A 15,683-nucleotide genomic window follows, 5' to 3' on the forward strand; every position below is an offset into this window, starting at 1 on the left:
GGGAGCATAGCTGTCAACTTACAGATTTGAAAATAAGGGACCAGCAGCCTCAAAAATAAGGGATCAGCAGCCAAAATAAGGGATTTTAGTCAACCAACAGTCAAACGAAGCCTCAAGTGGTGGTTCCCATAGCGCAGCAACCTGGCAAAGGGGATGCAGCAAGGAAAACCACCTTCACCTCTCCGCTGGGAAGCGCTGAGCAAAGGCGAGTCCCTGGGCAACGCGGCCGATTTGATCGGCACAAGGCATGCAAACTCCACCCCCCAGTCATTCTTAGACTCCTTATTGGGTGAGCAATGCAGCCAAGCAACACAGTTGGAGCCTCCTTCCTCCCTGGCTGGCAGGCAGGGAGGGAGAGGAGCTGCTTCCTTTGAAACCCGGGAAATTTAAGGGACATTATCAATCAGGGACAGCAGCGGGACATGGCGCTGGGATAAGGGACTGTCCCGCCAAATAAGGGACGCTTGACAGCTATGGGAGGGAGTAATGCTTTTGAGTACCAGTTGCCGACAGCCACAGGAGGGGAGAGTGCTGTTGTGTTTGAGCCCTGCTTGTGGGTTTCCCACAGGCGTCTGGTTGGCCACTTTGAGAACATTGGTTCTTCCTATGCTCTCATGTCAGTGGAACACCTCCAAGGATTTGTTTCTCTGGGGTTGCCAGTTTGACCCATGTAGAGTGCTGGAGCTTTGCAAATGTGAAGTTTATCAGGCCACGGCGGTTCCAACGAGTGCATATCACCTTTGCATCTCGAGGCCTAAGGCATGTTGTTCCCAATAAGTCAGTGAAAGAACATGCTGATGTTCAAAGGGAATCTAAAAATAATATATACATTTATATATTAAAATACCAGGGGAGCACCAAAGAAATGGAAAGCTGCCTGGAGTTCTTTGAAAAATCTGTGGCAGATAGAATACCGTGCCTTTCGGAAGAGGTAAATGCTCAGCTATGGCTAAAATGAAGCGGTTCAAGTATTATTTCACCATACATTTTAGTTATTAATTTTATATCCCATTCGTCATCCCAAAGGAGCCCAGGACATCTGTGATAATGCAATGCAATTACAAATATTGTTTAAAAAACATTTTAAAACAATTGAAATGTCTGAAAACACATAACTCTCACAGCCAGTAATTTCAAGGTTGCCAAGAACAGGGTTTTTCAGCTATCAAATGCCTGGGTCAACAGAAATGTCTTAAATGCTTCTTAGAAGTTAATAACAGAAACGGTGATCTGCCATTGAGAAGGTCCTGCCATGGGTCAAATGGGCTGTATCCTGCAACAGCACCACCAACAGGGCCTCCTATGCTGATTATGGGATACTCTGCTGGGACAATTATGGACTTTGGATTTGGGGGGGAAATAGGAGCCATGCAGTGTATAATCTTTGAACAACAGCAACAAAAGAGAAAATAAAATCCTATTGGAGAAAAAGTTAAACTCTGTGTCAGGAATATGATCTGGAGTGAGCCTGGGACTAGGAGTCGGGACCAAACAGAAATCAAGATCAAAGAGCCAACCAGGACCAACAAGACTGGGTTTGCCACAGTTCATGCGGCCTCTGTCGGCCAAGCAAATCACTGCTGAGACAGGAATATGTTTTACACTCCTTCCTGTTGTTCTTCAATGAAAGGCTGCAGTTAAACATTTCACCACGTGGGGCAGTGGTCAGCAGTTCCTAACACTGTTCCCAAAATACTGAATTCTGCAACCTATATAAATTATGCAAATAGAGCAGATTTGCATAATTTCACTTGTTTTGCATAATTGTTTATCATCTATTATGTTTATTCTTTTGAATAATTTATTCTGTGGTGTTTTGTTTTTCAAAAATAGAACTAATCAAGGGAAGAGGAAAAAATCTTGGCCAAACAAGCTAGTGCTCCATTTTCAACCACTGGACATCTTATTCATCTGCTCCTTTGACTTCCAAGAGTTCAGCAGACGTCGTCTAACACTTTCAAATATACATTCAAAGCAACAAGGCCTAGATGCCTGCTTTTTTTTTTTACAAAAATGTAAGCCAAGACCTTTAAAGGTAAAGGTAAAGGTACCCCTGCCAGTACGGGCCAGTCTTGACAGACCCTAGGGTTGTGCGCTCATCTCACTCTAGAGGCCGGGAGCCAGCGCTGTCCGCAGACACTTCCGGGTCACGTGGCCAGCATGACGAAGCTGCTCTGGCGAACCTGCACCAGAGCAGCACACGAAAACGCCGTTTACCTTCCCGCTATAAAGCGGTACCTATTTATCTACTTGCACTTAAGGGTGCTTTCAAACTACTAGGTAGGCAGTAGCTGGAACTGAACGACGGGAGCTCACCCCGCTGCGGGGATTCGAACTGCCGACCATGCGATCGGCAAGTCCTAGGCAAGTCCTAGCCACCCGCTTCCCGCCAAGACCTTTAAGAAGCTGCATAAGCTACCCACAACCAAGTTTTGGTCCACTTGTGTTTTTCTGTGGGATTGTTAGCATCCGCAAAGCTGTGAAATATGGGTCTCCTAGAGGAAGGAATCGGATTGGAGGGTTAACTCCATCTGCAACTGAACTTGGGGAGGGTTGCTCGGCTTGGTGTATGCAGCAGTACTCACTTAAGCAGCTATTGATTGCTGAATCGTAAAAGTGACTGCAAGTAACAGCACTACATTATGAGCACTGGGAGTATGTTGGGAAATAGAGCTTCATAAGCTGGAAAGGAGCATAGTTTCATAAGCTGGAAGGTGGATACATGTCCTGCCTTAAAGAGGACAGTCCTCTGTTTGAAGGGCTGCCCGAGTCCAGCCCAAGTCTGGTTTAAAGAAAAAGAACAATAAAAGGGAAGAGAGGCAGGGGCCTCGAAGATGCTCTTCCAGTTTGCAATTAGACAGCAGACTGAGCAGGTTATGCAGGCATTCCTCAATCCATTAAGATATAAAGGTAAAGGGTAAAGGGACCCCTGACCATTAGGTCCAGTCGTGGCCGACTCTGGGGTTGCGGCGTTCATCTCGCTTTTTTGGCCGAGGGAGCCGGCGTACAGCTTCTGGGTCATGTGGCCAGCATGACTAAGCTGCTTCTGGCGAACCAGAGCAGCGCACGGAAATGCTGTTTACCTTCTCACCGGAGCGGTACCTATTTATCTACTTGCACTTTGACGTGCTTTTGAACTGCTAGGTTGGCAGGAGCAGGGACCAAGCAACGGGAGCTCACCCCGTCGCGGGGATTAAAACCACCTACCTTCTGATCGGCAAGTCCTAAGCTCTGTGGTTTAACCCACAGTGCCACCCGTGTCCCCCCCCCATTAAGATTTATTTCTATTTAAATCATAGTAATCCTACATTTCCATTTCTACAAATGAAATTGCAAATGCAGATCCGAGTTCTCTGAGTGGGCGTGGATGGAATGCGGCAGGCAAGGGGCGACCCCAGTGTGGCTTGGCTCTGCTTCCTCTCTGTGGGCATCGAGGGGGGGCTGTCCTGCCAAGGGCTGCACGGGCCAGCCAGGCTCCACCCTCCACAGGTAGGCAGGCAGGCAGCGCAGTGTGGCTCTGGTGGGGGGGGGGGCGCTCTGGCGGTGTCTGTGGCGAAGTCTGGGCTGACATGGCAGACTCCGTTCACCCTCCTTGCCCCGCCCCTGCCTGGCACACACACAGACGGGGCACCAGCAAACCAAGCTACATCACTGAGTAGATGATCCTTGTGGCCCTTCCAACTCTATGATTCTAAGAATTGGGGCTCCTTATGGAATATTCTGTCACTGATTGTTATGCTGTATAGTTTATTTTATTTCAGATTGTTGTTTTAGTATTTGTATTTAAAAGCTCTTTTTTGTGTGATTGTTGTTAGCCACCCTGGGCTCTTGTGGGAGCAAGAATGGTGTGTCCGGAAATAATAAATAATAATAATAATAATAATAATAATAATAATAATAATCTGATTTGTATTCTCTGGCAAAAGCCTAGTAATTAAAACAACAACAACCCTGTTGCCAACAACCTGTCTGTGATATCTGAATGACCCATTTTCATAATTTAGAATCCCCCATCCGGCCATCTGAAAGCACCCTAAGGCAAAAATCTCGCAAGATGTGAGCTAACGCAGCATCCCAACAGGTGGTCTGGGGGAACATGGACCAGAATTGATAGATTGGAAAGCTAGCATGGTTGGGCGCTATTGCAGCTGGGGGAGCCGGAAGGGATTTGAAAGCTGGAAGGGAATCTAAAAATCTAGGTCAAAAAGACTAGATGTGCATATCTTCCCTTCAAGATGCCATTGATAATATTCTAGAAGGCAACATGTTTTAATTAGGTCACTGCTCATCAAAGCATGTAACAAAGAGAAGAATGTGCATAAAATCCAGAGCAGCATGATCTACTTGGAATGAATGACTGTCCCTTATGGGAAGGTCTTTAGGAACAGAGATGTGGGTGGGGGAAAAGGGGAAATTATCAGTTTCACTTCTCAAAAGCAGGGAGGAGGTCAGCTTCCAGCAGCCAGCCTATAAAGGCAAGCATGTAAAAATAGAAATGTACATTTTGTGTGTGTGTGTGTGTGTGTGTGTCTGCACGCAAATGTGTCTGAGTTTAACTCACATGAGCATTTTTTCATTCCTTGCCAAACTAGGATCGCCAGATGCTCTGGTTTTCTGTTCCGTATTGCAGGAACATCATTCACAGAAGCAGAAAATGTGGCCGGCGAACTGCTCCTGTATTGTTGTTCAAAATGCTACAATTCCATGAAGCGGCGGACCATATGACTCTTTTTTTGAAATCTGGTAGCCTACTGCAAAGGATCTTTCTCTGCTGAAACTCCCTGTGAGTACTGAAAGCAGCAAGCCCTTGGACTCTGCATTTGCAGCCTCAGCAGTGAGTCAAAGATGGTTTGGCAATCTTCAGACTCCAGGTTTAATGGCCTTGGCATTCCTCCATCTGTAGATGGCAGAGTGCATCGCCGCACGTAAGAACCATCCTCATCATGCATTTAAAGCATTCTTGCATCATCCCCCACCCCAAAGAATCCTGGGTCAAAGATCTTTCTCTCCATGGTTGCGGTTTGGCTGTGGAGTCAGGGAACTCTCCATCCCAAACATGGCCCTTTGCCTGATATGTTCTTGTACCTCTCACAGAAGACCATCGAAACATGCTAGTAGAAGGGCTTTTTTTCAGCTGAAACTCACCAGAACTCAGTTCTGGCACCTCTCAGACGGGCGCTATTGCCACAATAAGAGAACAAGGAGGGCATTCCTGGTGAGTTCTTCTGGTACACCTTTTCTGCATAGAAAAATAGCACTGACTAGTAGACGCGGGTGGCACAGTAGGTTCAAATCCCCGTGACGGGGTGAGCTCCCTTTGCTTGGTCCCTGCTCCTGCCAACCTAGCAGTTTGAAAGCATGTCAGAGTGCAAGTAGATAAATAGGTAAACGGCTGGAAGGTAAACGGTGTTTCTGTGCACTGCTCTGGTTCGCCAGAAGCAGCTTAGTCATGCTGGCCACATGACCCTGAAGCTGTACGCCGGCTCCCTTGGCCAATAAAGATGAGCGCCGCAACCCCAGAGTCGGCCACGATTGGACCTAACGGTCAGGGATCCCTTTACCTTTACCTTTAGTAGCATCTATTCTCAAACCAAGAATTGTGCTCTGACCCCAGCATCCCCTTCCATCGCTATTGCACACTGTAGAAGACTAAAACAAAAACTAAATACCTTACAGCTAGTTTGCTACATTTCAAGAGGCAAGTTTGCTACCTTGACTCTTGTTTGTAAGAATTAAGCCGTAATTCTTCCCCTAGATGTTTTTAATGTATGCCTAAGCATGGAAGCGCAGTTAGGGGGAGAGACAGGCATTTGCAAAGATTATCATACAGCTGTTCTTGCCAGGGGTAGCAGTGGCTGCATACATACCGTGTATTTAATTTGGAAATTGCTTAATTGTTTAAATTGGTTGTGAACTTTTTGATGTTTTTTATTGTTTATGACTACTTTTGTTATGTTTGTAAATATGTACTTTTTCATGTTGAAACCTGCCTTGTGCATGGTTTTAACTATGAAAATGTGGCATGCAAAAAAAATGTATGTATGTACCGGTATGTATGTATTTAAAGCATATCACTTTTTCCAATGAATCCTGGGAATGGTTGTTTACACCTCAGAGAGCTACAGTTCCCAGCACCCTTAAACTACAGGTCCCAGGATTTTCTGAGGGAAAGCCATGTACTTAAAATGTGCCTTATAAGTACAATGTGCAGTGCTGGATTTATGTATAAGCTAAACAAGCTATAGCTTGGGGCCCCACTCTCTTGGGCCCCACCAAAAAAATTAAAGGTGAAAAAACTGGATGTACATTTCCAAAATATAAGATAAACAAATAAAATAAAACCTACCTACAGCAATAGTGTTTTGTGTTGTGTTGGCTCCTATGATGTAAGTAATGGGCCCCGCCTGCTAGCCTGCTCCCTAAAATATCGCATATAAAGGGCCCTATTACCTTCAGTAGCTTAGGGCCTCATCAAACCCATATCATGCCCTGACAATGTGTACCCATTGTGTTGCTGCCCCTTAATATTTGAGATGTACCAGGAATTATTCCTGATAAACTAACATATTCTGGTTTCTGTCCTCTCAAACAAACTCAGCCCAGCTCTGTAATGCAAAGAGCAAAGGAATTGCTCCTTTTTACCTCCTTAATTGCCTGCAACCCACAGGTTATCAGGTGTGAAGGGAAACTAATTTGCACCAGGTGATCTTTGCTTGCGCACCCTTATTTACTAGTGAGCCGGCCTGAGAAATCAATGTTTGCAATATGCGTGCCATTTCCTTTACTGAGAAGATAAATTCTCCATAGGGAAGGGGGTGCTTTTCACTGCCTGACAAAGCCGGTCAAAAGGGCAGCAGCTGGGAGGGCAGGCAGGCGGCTGTTCAGATGGGAAGATTTCCCCGGAGACACGCGGGATCTGCCTAGCCGTGAACCCATAAAAGCCATTTACCCATAAAAAGGGGACTGGGCGGAGTTTGCCTCCTTGCAGCCAAAAAATGGAGCTGGGAGAGGGAGGGCAGCAGACAGCTGGTGGGACTGGAGAAAGGCAGTTTCCTTTGCAGCTCTGGCTCTAGCCTGTAATTGCTGGGAGACAAAAAGGAGGCGATCAAAAAAGGAAAAACCTGCCTTGCCTTTTAGGTTAGAAGCTCTGTGTTCTAGCTGGGAAAGAGAGGCTGTTATTTGGGAATCTTCGCTATGGAAAAGTGGGCGCTTTCTTCCCTGCCCTTGGGATGGGTATTTGTCCATGGAGTCTTGACTTGACAGCTGAAGCTCATCCTGTGTGACTTCAGATGGAGACCCAGGGTCATGCCCCCTTTTGTTACCTAGGCTCAGGTGATAGGGTCCTCCTCCTACCTAAAAGCCTCTGTCACCTGCCCTCTTTGATATCTGGAAAATCAGGTCTCCCTAGATCCCATGCTTCTGGCCTCCAGGCTTCCTCATCCCCTGAGGTGTGAGTGGGGGAGAAAAGAGTGAGGCAGACCTCTTTGGTAATTTCTGCTTTCCTGAAGACCCACACAACCCCACTCACTGGCCCCTTCCTCTTGCATTCCTGGGGTATTTATTAGACAGGCCTTGGCCTATCTCTTTCATCTATGCACACAGGCTACAGCAGGATTTGCACTTCAAGCTTTGAACCTCACCCATCTCCTCGCTGCGGGATCGAAAGCCATGGGCCGGCGTCTCCTCCAGACCTCCTCTGGAGTTGTTCTATTTCTTGTGAGCATGGTGCTCCTTTCCACGAGGCGTTCCGGCATCCAGGAAGTGGTCGGCAACCAGAGACTTTCAGGAGGGATATCTGGCAGATGGGCGTGGAGGGAGATGATGCTGGTGGGTGGGGCAGACTGGAGAAACAGGAGGGAGACTGAGCATGGAAAACAACTCAAGGGCCACGATGACGGTATGGCGCATTCTGCTGCTGGGAAAGGCCTCTTGCTGGAAGAGCTTTTCATCGCTGTCAAAACAACCCAGAAGTTCCACCAGTCCAGGATGGGATTGCTGCTGGAGACCTGGATCTCCCAGGTTAAAGGACAGGTTGGTATGAGGGTGAGAGGGAGGGTTGAATGGACCGCTGACACCAGAATGCCTAAGGGAAGAACCTGTGTGTGATTCTCATATGCACTCATGCGCACGCATTGCCTAGAACCAAATGATGCCTTAAGCCAGGATTGGTCATTTGGAAGCCTCAGGGCTGGAAACATCCCCAGATGTGATTTGATTTAGCCCCAAGCCCTGGTGTTGCCTGCTTTTAATCAAAGCATAGTAAAAAAGAAAAATAAGAAAAGTGCCTGCTGTTGCACTTACAAAAAAGAGTATGTTTTTACAACGAAGCTGCCTTATACCAGATTCTAGTCTTTCCACCGTTCATTATGCTGATGGCCATCTGTCTCATTCATCATTTTATTTTACCCAAGAAAAGTAACATCAGTGTGTCTCTCGGAGAACTTCAAAGCAAGCTGAGGGAGCAAGCCGCATAGATTTGGAGGAGACTGATAATGGGGGAGGGAGGGATGCAGAGCAGAGCATGGTGGTATTTTTCTCAGCCAAATCCTGAGTCCTGAATCAAATCAGGCTGGTTTGGATCAACCCAGGATTCCACCATGTTGGGTGGAGGTAGCCCCTGGTCACTCTGGGTTGGATCAGGTCCAGCTGAAGCAATCTGGGGCTGGCAAAAGAGGTGCAGAATCTGGTGGTAGCAAGAGGGGGGGGGGAGGAGATATATAGGGTTTTAAACCTTAATTAGACACCGTGCAAGGTGCTCAGATTGGTTCAGAGTCTGGTGCCGAGTTGAGTTGGTCTCAGGTTGGATTGGTGTCTCTTCAAAGTACCCAACCGAGCCCTGAATTGGATCAGGGAGAGACATGCACAGCCCAACTGTTCTAAGTATGCTTTCTTTGTGTGGGAAAGGTTGTCCCTGGACTAGCTCCCCAATGCCTCTCAGGGCTTTTTAAGCTGCCTTAGAAACACTGGCCTTCCAAAACACTTGTTTATGAGCTTCTCCACATGTTAAAGGTAAATGGGCAAAACGTATTTGGTGAGACAGATTTCATACTGTTTTCACTCAGGAGGAAGGTAGAATTGGTTGACTCTGAGGCAGACAAAGGATTGCATTCATGTAATGTGTGAAACAGGCCTAGGAATTCATACATTCATTTGTGTATGAGTATATACTGTGCTTTTTTTCTATCTATTTTTTCATATTGAAATACTGCTCCTCAATGACAAACTTAGATTCACAAAATGTTTAGATACCCCTGCATCCCCCCAGAAAAAAGCACTGAGTATATATCTCTCTCACACACATAAATAAGGGTAAAGGACCCCTGACAGTTAAGTACAGTCTCGAACAACACTAGGGTTGGGGCGTTCATCTCGCTTTCCTGGCCGAGGGAGCCGACGTTTGTCCGCAGACAGTTTTTCTGGATCATGTGGCCAGCATGACTAAGCCGCTTCTGGAGAAACCAGAGCAGCGCACGGAAATGCCGTTTACCTTCCCGCCGGAGCGGTAACTATTTATCTACTTGCACTTTGACGTGCTTTCGAACTGCTAGGTTTGCAGGAGCTAGGACCGAGCAACGGGAGCTCACCCTGTTGCAGGGATTTGAACTGCCAACCTTCTGATCAGCAAGCCCAAGAGGCTCAGTGGTTTAGACCACAGCGCCACCCGCGCCCCTCTCTCACACGTACACAAAGCAAAATGTTGAGGACCTTGCAAAATGTACGCAGATAGTTTGCCATCACACCAGCACCGAATGGTCTTTCAGGGGCGGACAGTTCTGGTTGACATATCATTTAGAAATTCACGTCTCCAATTGGTGATTTAAGGAGCAAATGTGCCGTATTCAGCCCTGCTATATTCCCAGCAAATGTGTTTTTTCTCCCCTCCCTCGTATTTTTTGTTGTGGTTGCTTCGTCCGCCTGGTTCCTTTTCTTTATCGCTGTCCCTCAGCTCCTTCATTCTTCCAGAGACAAGAGGCTCACAATAAAACCCAGGCTGGATTTGTGAAAAGGCCTCGCCACCGCCAGGCCCAGGGGAGGCCCACGTGCCTGGGCGACTGTCTGAATGACTTTGCCCATATTTCAGTACATAATGCAAGTACACTGTTTAACCAGCCTGCAGGCAGCTGGTGGGGAGATTGTTTAAGGCTTGTGTCTCTCTCTTTCAGTCCCCTTGGCTTCTTGAAAGCCCATTTTCCGCTTGAGAGGAGGTATTCTTTGCTGGACGCGATCCCCACTCTGCCCTTGGGATGGAAGAACATGCCACATGATGTTGTCGAGAGGGCCGGGGAGGGACTGCGGGGAAGAGGAGGAGGAGGAGAGTAGGGAAAACAGCAGAGAGCTTATAGGTCTTTTACACACGAACAGATGTTCTTTTCTGAATTCAACTTTCCTTTCACTACAAAGCTTCTGTTTAATCTGCTGTCAGATATCTTGCAAACATCACAGCAGGATTCTCGAGGGACAAACCTGAGCTATTCAGTGGTCACCCCTTGGGCTCATGAGTTATTTAGGGATGCTAGATCAGACCAGGTTCTCCAGCCCCAGGCTGGTGACTAAAAGCTCAGTGTGAGCTGGCTCAGCACAATGAAACCTATATATCGAAAGCATCTGTTCTACAAAAATGACTCATACCTATATCAGATATTATTGGGGCTCCAGAGCCCTAGCAGAACCCCCTGGTGCTACAGTAGGCGCTTACACATTGCACCCCCCAAAAGGAAATACACCCCCCCTCTCCAAAATAGGTCAAAAGAGAACATACATTTGCAAAAACAAAACAACAACCCACACATGCAAATTTATATCCATAGATAAAAATCTAGAAGGACCATACTTCAGGGATTACTGCTATGGGTATGTGCATGCCTGTATAGGTTCTAACTGTTTCCCCCCTCACATTTTTTTAATTCAGTTTTAATTAGGACAAACAGGTGACAGAAAAAAAGAAATGAAGGGAAAAATAAATACAGATAAGCTGTCACAATTGTCAATAAAGAAATACAGGAAATGTACTGAAAGGAAAAAGATGTGTAGTCTATAATTGCAATGAGTCCTGCAGTTTAAATCAAAACAATTAGAAATTTTAATTCAAAAAAGATGATAAAACGTATTCCATCAAAACACCCGCATAGACCTGTGGTATCCGACACTCCTGTGCTTGTATATAAAATAAAATTAGACCAAATGGCAAAGCTGCAATCTTGAACACTTGGGAACCCTGGACGCATTTAGGTTATGCAATATTTTTTTCCAAGAAGGGTGATTTGCCAAGTCTTGGAATAGCAATAGTCTAGATTACTGAGATCAAAAGTTCTGCAAAACTTGGCAATTGTGGCTCTGGTTGCTGTCAAAGGATGCAAAATCAGTTCCTTGTTATTCAGGTCTTGATCTGAATCTGCAAACAGATTCAAAAAAGAAGACAAGGAGCGGGGTGAATTTTGTCCAGTTATCAATGGATTCTCAGAAAATACTTCCATCCAGAACCCTTTTACCTTGAGGCAGTACCATCACACATGTCAGTGGGTTCCAATACTCTGGCACCCCATCTAGCATAAGGGGGGAAGACATCTATATCGGGCCTTGAACCAGAGCATTTTCCAGTCTTCTTCTATCTGCCCTCCACAGGTGCTAACTCCTACTCTCCCCTGTGGTGGTTCTTTAGCTTTAAACTGGACTTGAACTGGACCGCCCTCCAAAAAGAGAGCTCTTTCAAATAGAGGACTATACTCTGACAGCCATTCAAACAGAGGACTGACCTCAGTAAAGTAGGACACATGGCCACACTAACAGATGCTGGTGCTGTCACGGCTAAAATGGCCGCTGTTTCTTTAATGCGAATAAAGCTGGGTCAGCATGACTCAGCAGCCTGCAGCAAGTTGTATATATAAGTGAGAAATGTTAGTTTGTGCTGAGGCTGGTGTTTGGGTTGGTTGGTTGATTGGTGCTGGTGTGTATAGTTGTTCAGTTGTGTTTTGCACAAGGACTTTTAAGAATAAAACTCTGCAAGGATATTCTCGTGGACTCCTTTTGTGCCGACAAGGAGACTGAAGAGAAAAAGGGAGGTCAGAACCCTTTCCTTCTTTTTTTGCTTTTTACAAACACTGACAGGTTATGGGCCCAGTGTTTCTGAGCATGTGCAGAGTGCAAAATGACTGACAGCATCTCAGCAGGGAGCTGGTGAGTCCTGGTGGTGTATGGAGCCAGTGGCTGTGCATTGGAGCAGTTGGTGGCAAGCTGTAACTGTCTGCAGTGACGCTGGAGCAGCTAGGATCTGAGGATCAAGAAAGCACTCAGCGTCGGCTACTGGAACAGTTTGAACTGCTAGAGGACCACAGTAGGCGACTCACAGAGCGGCTACACCAGTTGCAGAGCCAGGCGGGACCTGAGGGTCAACGGAGGCAGCTGCTAGAAGCCGGTGAGTGCCAGCTAGGACCATCTAGTCGGACTCTAAAGAGAGAGTCAGGAGAGATTGCTGAAGGCCCCACAGAAGGGGCTCAGCAAGCACCAGCAGAGATGGCAGATTTCCAGTCTCCCCAAGTTGTAAATATTGGGGGAGGCATCCCTTTTGAACTTCTCTCAGAGAGCAACTGGTTGAGTTGGTCAATTAAAATGCAGCAGTTGTTAAGGAGAGATGGACTATGGGACTGTGTTGAAACTGAGGTTTTGAGGACTGACTCTGCTGAGAAAAAACGGCTAGATGAAAGGGCCCGTGCCCAAATTATGCTGTGTTTGAGCAACTCTCAGTTACTGCATGTAGCAAATGCCAGCACAGCGTTTGAGTGCTGGAATTTATTAAGGGCAATGCATGTCAGAGAAACTGCTGGAACTATAATTTCTCTGACCAGAAGGCTGTTCAGGACTGTTATGAAAGAAGGTGAGAGTTTGGCAACTCATCTTCAAACGCTGAAATCTCTGTTTCTTCAACTACAGCAGAGAGGTAAGCGTTATGATGAGACTGACCAAACATACATTATCCTTTCAAGTTTGCCTGAAAGCTGGTTGCCTGTGATTAACAGCATGGAGAGTATGCGTCCCCGAGATCTGACCCTTGAGTATGTGGTTGGAAGACTGACCGAAGAAGCAGAAAGAAGGTCAGATAGACAGGCTGAACTCCAAGAGCGGAGGAGTTACAGCCGAAGGGGCCAGCAGCAGAATCTGCCAATGGAGCAACGCCAAGGTTTGGACTTGGCCATGGCGGTGAGGAGGTGCTATAGATGCAACCAACCCGGGCATCTCCAACGTCAATGCAGGGCACGACTTCTAGGAGACGACGTGGAGCAGAGACTGCAATCGACCCAGAAACGTAAGCAGAAGGGGTTCTCTTCAGGGAAGAAGAACACGCGTTCTGCTCAGTTTGTGTCTGCATTTTCTCGAGAGGAGAGGAAGATACCTCGAGGAACATGGTTGCTGGACTCTGGGAGCAGCAGGATTATCTGCAACAGTCGGGAGGACTTTAAGACCCTGAAGAAGCCAGCCGATGGAAAAGACTCAATCTATCTTGCTGATGGTCGTAGAAGCAAGACTGATGGCCAGGGAACATGTTTCCTGCAGTGCTTGAACACTACTCTACCAGAGACTCTGTTTGTCAGCAGTTTGGACTATTGTTTGCTGTCTGTAAGCTGTTTGATTAATGCAGGATATAGTGTTAAGTTCACGCAGGATGGCTGTCTGATAAAGAATGGAACTAAGGTATGTGGCCATGCAAAGTTGGAAAATGGGTTATATGTAATGCAGGACAAGCCTGTTAAAGCAGCCCAGGTGGTTCAGGATAATTTGCCAGTTCATAAGGGGTGTGTACATGAACTGCACAGGAAAGTGGGTCACGCCAATTTCCGTGTGCTTGCAGAGATGCAAAAGATGTGCAAGAACCTAAAAGTAAATAGCTGTAATTGTTTCCTAGATTGCAATGTATGTAAAATGGCCAAATCTAAGAGGAAGCCTGTGGCTGACAGAGTATCTAAAGAGGTTTTAGAACTTGTCCATTGTGACGTGATAGGCCCTTTCCCACAGAAGACTGAAGGGGGCGCCAGATATGCTTTTCTGGTAATAGATGATAAATCACGTTTCAGTTGGTTGTTTTTGTTAAAGCAGAAATCTGAGTGTTTCCCCACATTCAGAGAATGGGTTGCCCAAGCTGAAAAACTCTTCGCTCGCCCTGTTGTGCAGTTGCAAACAGATAGGGGCGGAGAATTTCTGAACAAACAATCTGGGGCATGGTTGCGACGTAAGTGGATCACTCATCGCTTGACTAACCCTTATAGCCCTGCTGAAAATGGTCTGTGTGAAAGACGTGGGGCTGTAATACAGTCAGTAAAGGACTGCCTGCTAGTGGATGCAGGACTGGGCCACAACCATAGGCTGTGGGGTGAGGCTTTTCTCACAGCGAACTTTTTGATTAATAGAACCTGGTCTAGCTCTATAAAAGATATTCCTTATCGTGTATTGTTTGGGAAAGAACCAGAGTGGGAAATGCTCCATAACTGGGGTTCTTGGGCACATGTAAATATCCCCAAAGCTCAGCGCCAGAAAGGGGGCGCTAGAGCGCAGAAACTGCGGTTTGTGGGATATCAGTCCTATGGCAAAGGGTGGCGTTTCAATTTACGCCCAGGACGCGTGGTTCTGTCACGAACTGCAGACTTCGCTGACCAGGACAGATGGACTGCGATCCATGCCAACCCAGATTGCCTACTGCCCCTGCAAGTAAGAGAAGAGGCTTCTTCTCAGCCATTGGCAACACAGGAGCAGGATGAGGAAGAGGCACAGATTTCCCCAAAAGATGTGGCAATAGATAATACTTCTTCTCTAGAGGAAGAGGAAGAAGAGCCAGAGATAAGGGGGGAAGAAGAAGTAGTTGTGCCTAGGCGCTCCCAGCGTTCAAACAAGGGTGTACCTCCTCAGCGTTTCACCCTAGGAGGAGTCAGAGTATGCAATGTGAGTTGTGTGGAACCACAAAGTTATAATGAAGTCTTAGACTTACCCCCTGGAGAACGTGCTTTGTGGGAACAAGCCATGAAAGAAGAAATGGACTCTTTTAAACGTAACAAAGTGTTTGAGGTCATAATGCCGCCACCTGGTGGCAGAGTGGTGTCATGCAAGTGGGTTTACAAAAGGAAAACCCTTGCATCTGGGGAACCACGTTTTCGAGCCAGATTAGTAGCCAGAGGGTTCACTCAGATAAAAGGGGAGAGTTATGATGAAGTGTTTTCTCCCACTGTAAAGAGTGAAACTTTTCGTTTAATGCTTTCCATTGCTGCTGTAAGACAACTAGCAGTGCACCATTTTGATGTTGATACTGCATATCTGCATGCAAATTTAGACCATGAAGTGTTAATGAGACAACCCCCTGGGTTTGAAGAGGGGAATGGTGCAGTCTGGCGTTTGAAAAAAGCTGTTTACGGTCTCAAACAAAGTGGAAGGTGTTGGAACCAGTGTTTAAATGAAGCCCTTGTAAAACTTGGTTTTAAAAGGAGTGTGGCTGATCCATGCCTGTACACCAAGGGGACAGGCAACAAATATCTAATGCTCTTAGTCTTTGTTGATGATTTGCTTGTAGCAGGGAGTTCCACAGATGAGATCCAGAAGCTCACAAGTCAACTGGAAAAGAGGTTTAAGCTTAAAGCCTTAGGGCCTGTAAGCAATTACTTGGGAGTAGAAGTAAGGCAGGAAGCTGATGGAAGCTTCCTATT

General features: G+C 46.5%; 1 protein-coding gene across 1 annotated transcript in view; it reads left to right on the plus strand.

Moving 5' to 3' along the window:
• Nucleotides 1–7,006: 7,006 nt before the first annotated feature.
• The window catches only part of MFNG (MFNG O-fucosylpeptide 3-beta-N-acetylglucosaminyltransferase), a 30,310-nt gene continuing 21,633 nt past the window's right edge, over nucleotides 7,007–15,683 (plus strand). The window contains exon 1 of the mRNA XM_083400831.1: nucleotides 7,007–8,031. Within this exon, the coding sequence (XP_083256957.1) occupies nucleotides 7,669–8,031 (363 nt within the window). The 5' untranslated portion in view covers nucleotides 7,007–7,668. The remainder of the gene's footprint in view (nucleotides 8,032–15,683) is intronic.

The sequence above is a fragment of the Podarcis tiliguerta genome (assembly GCF_965153285.1).
Source record: "Podarcis tiliguerta genome assembly, chromosome: 10".
Lineage (NCBI taxonomy): Eukaryota > Metazoa > Chordata > Lepidosauria > Squamata > Lacertidae > Podarcis > Podarcis tiliguerta.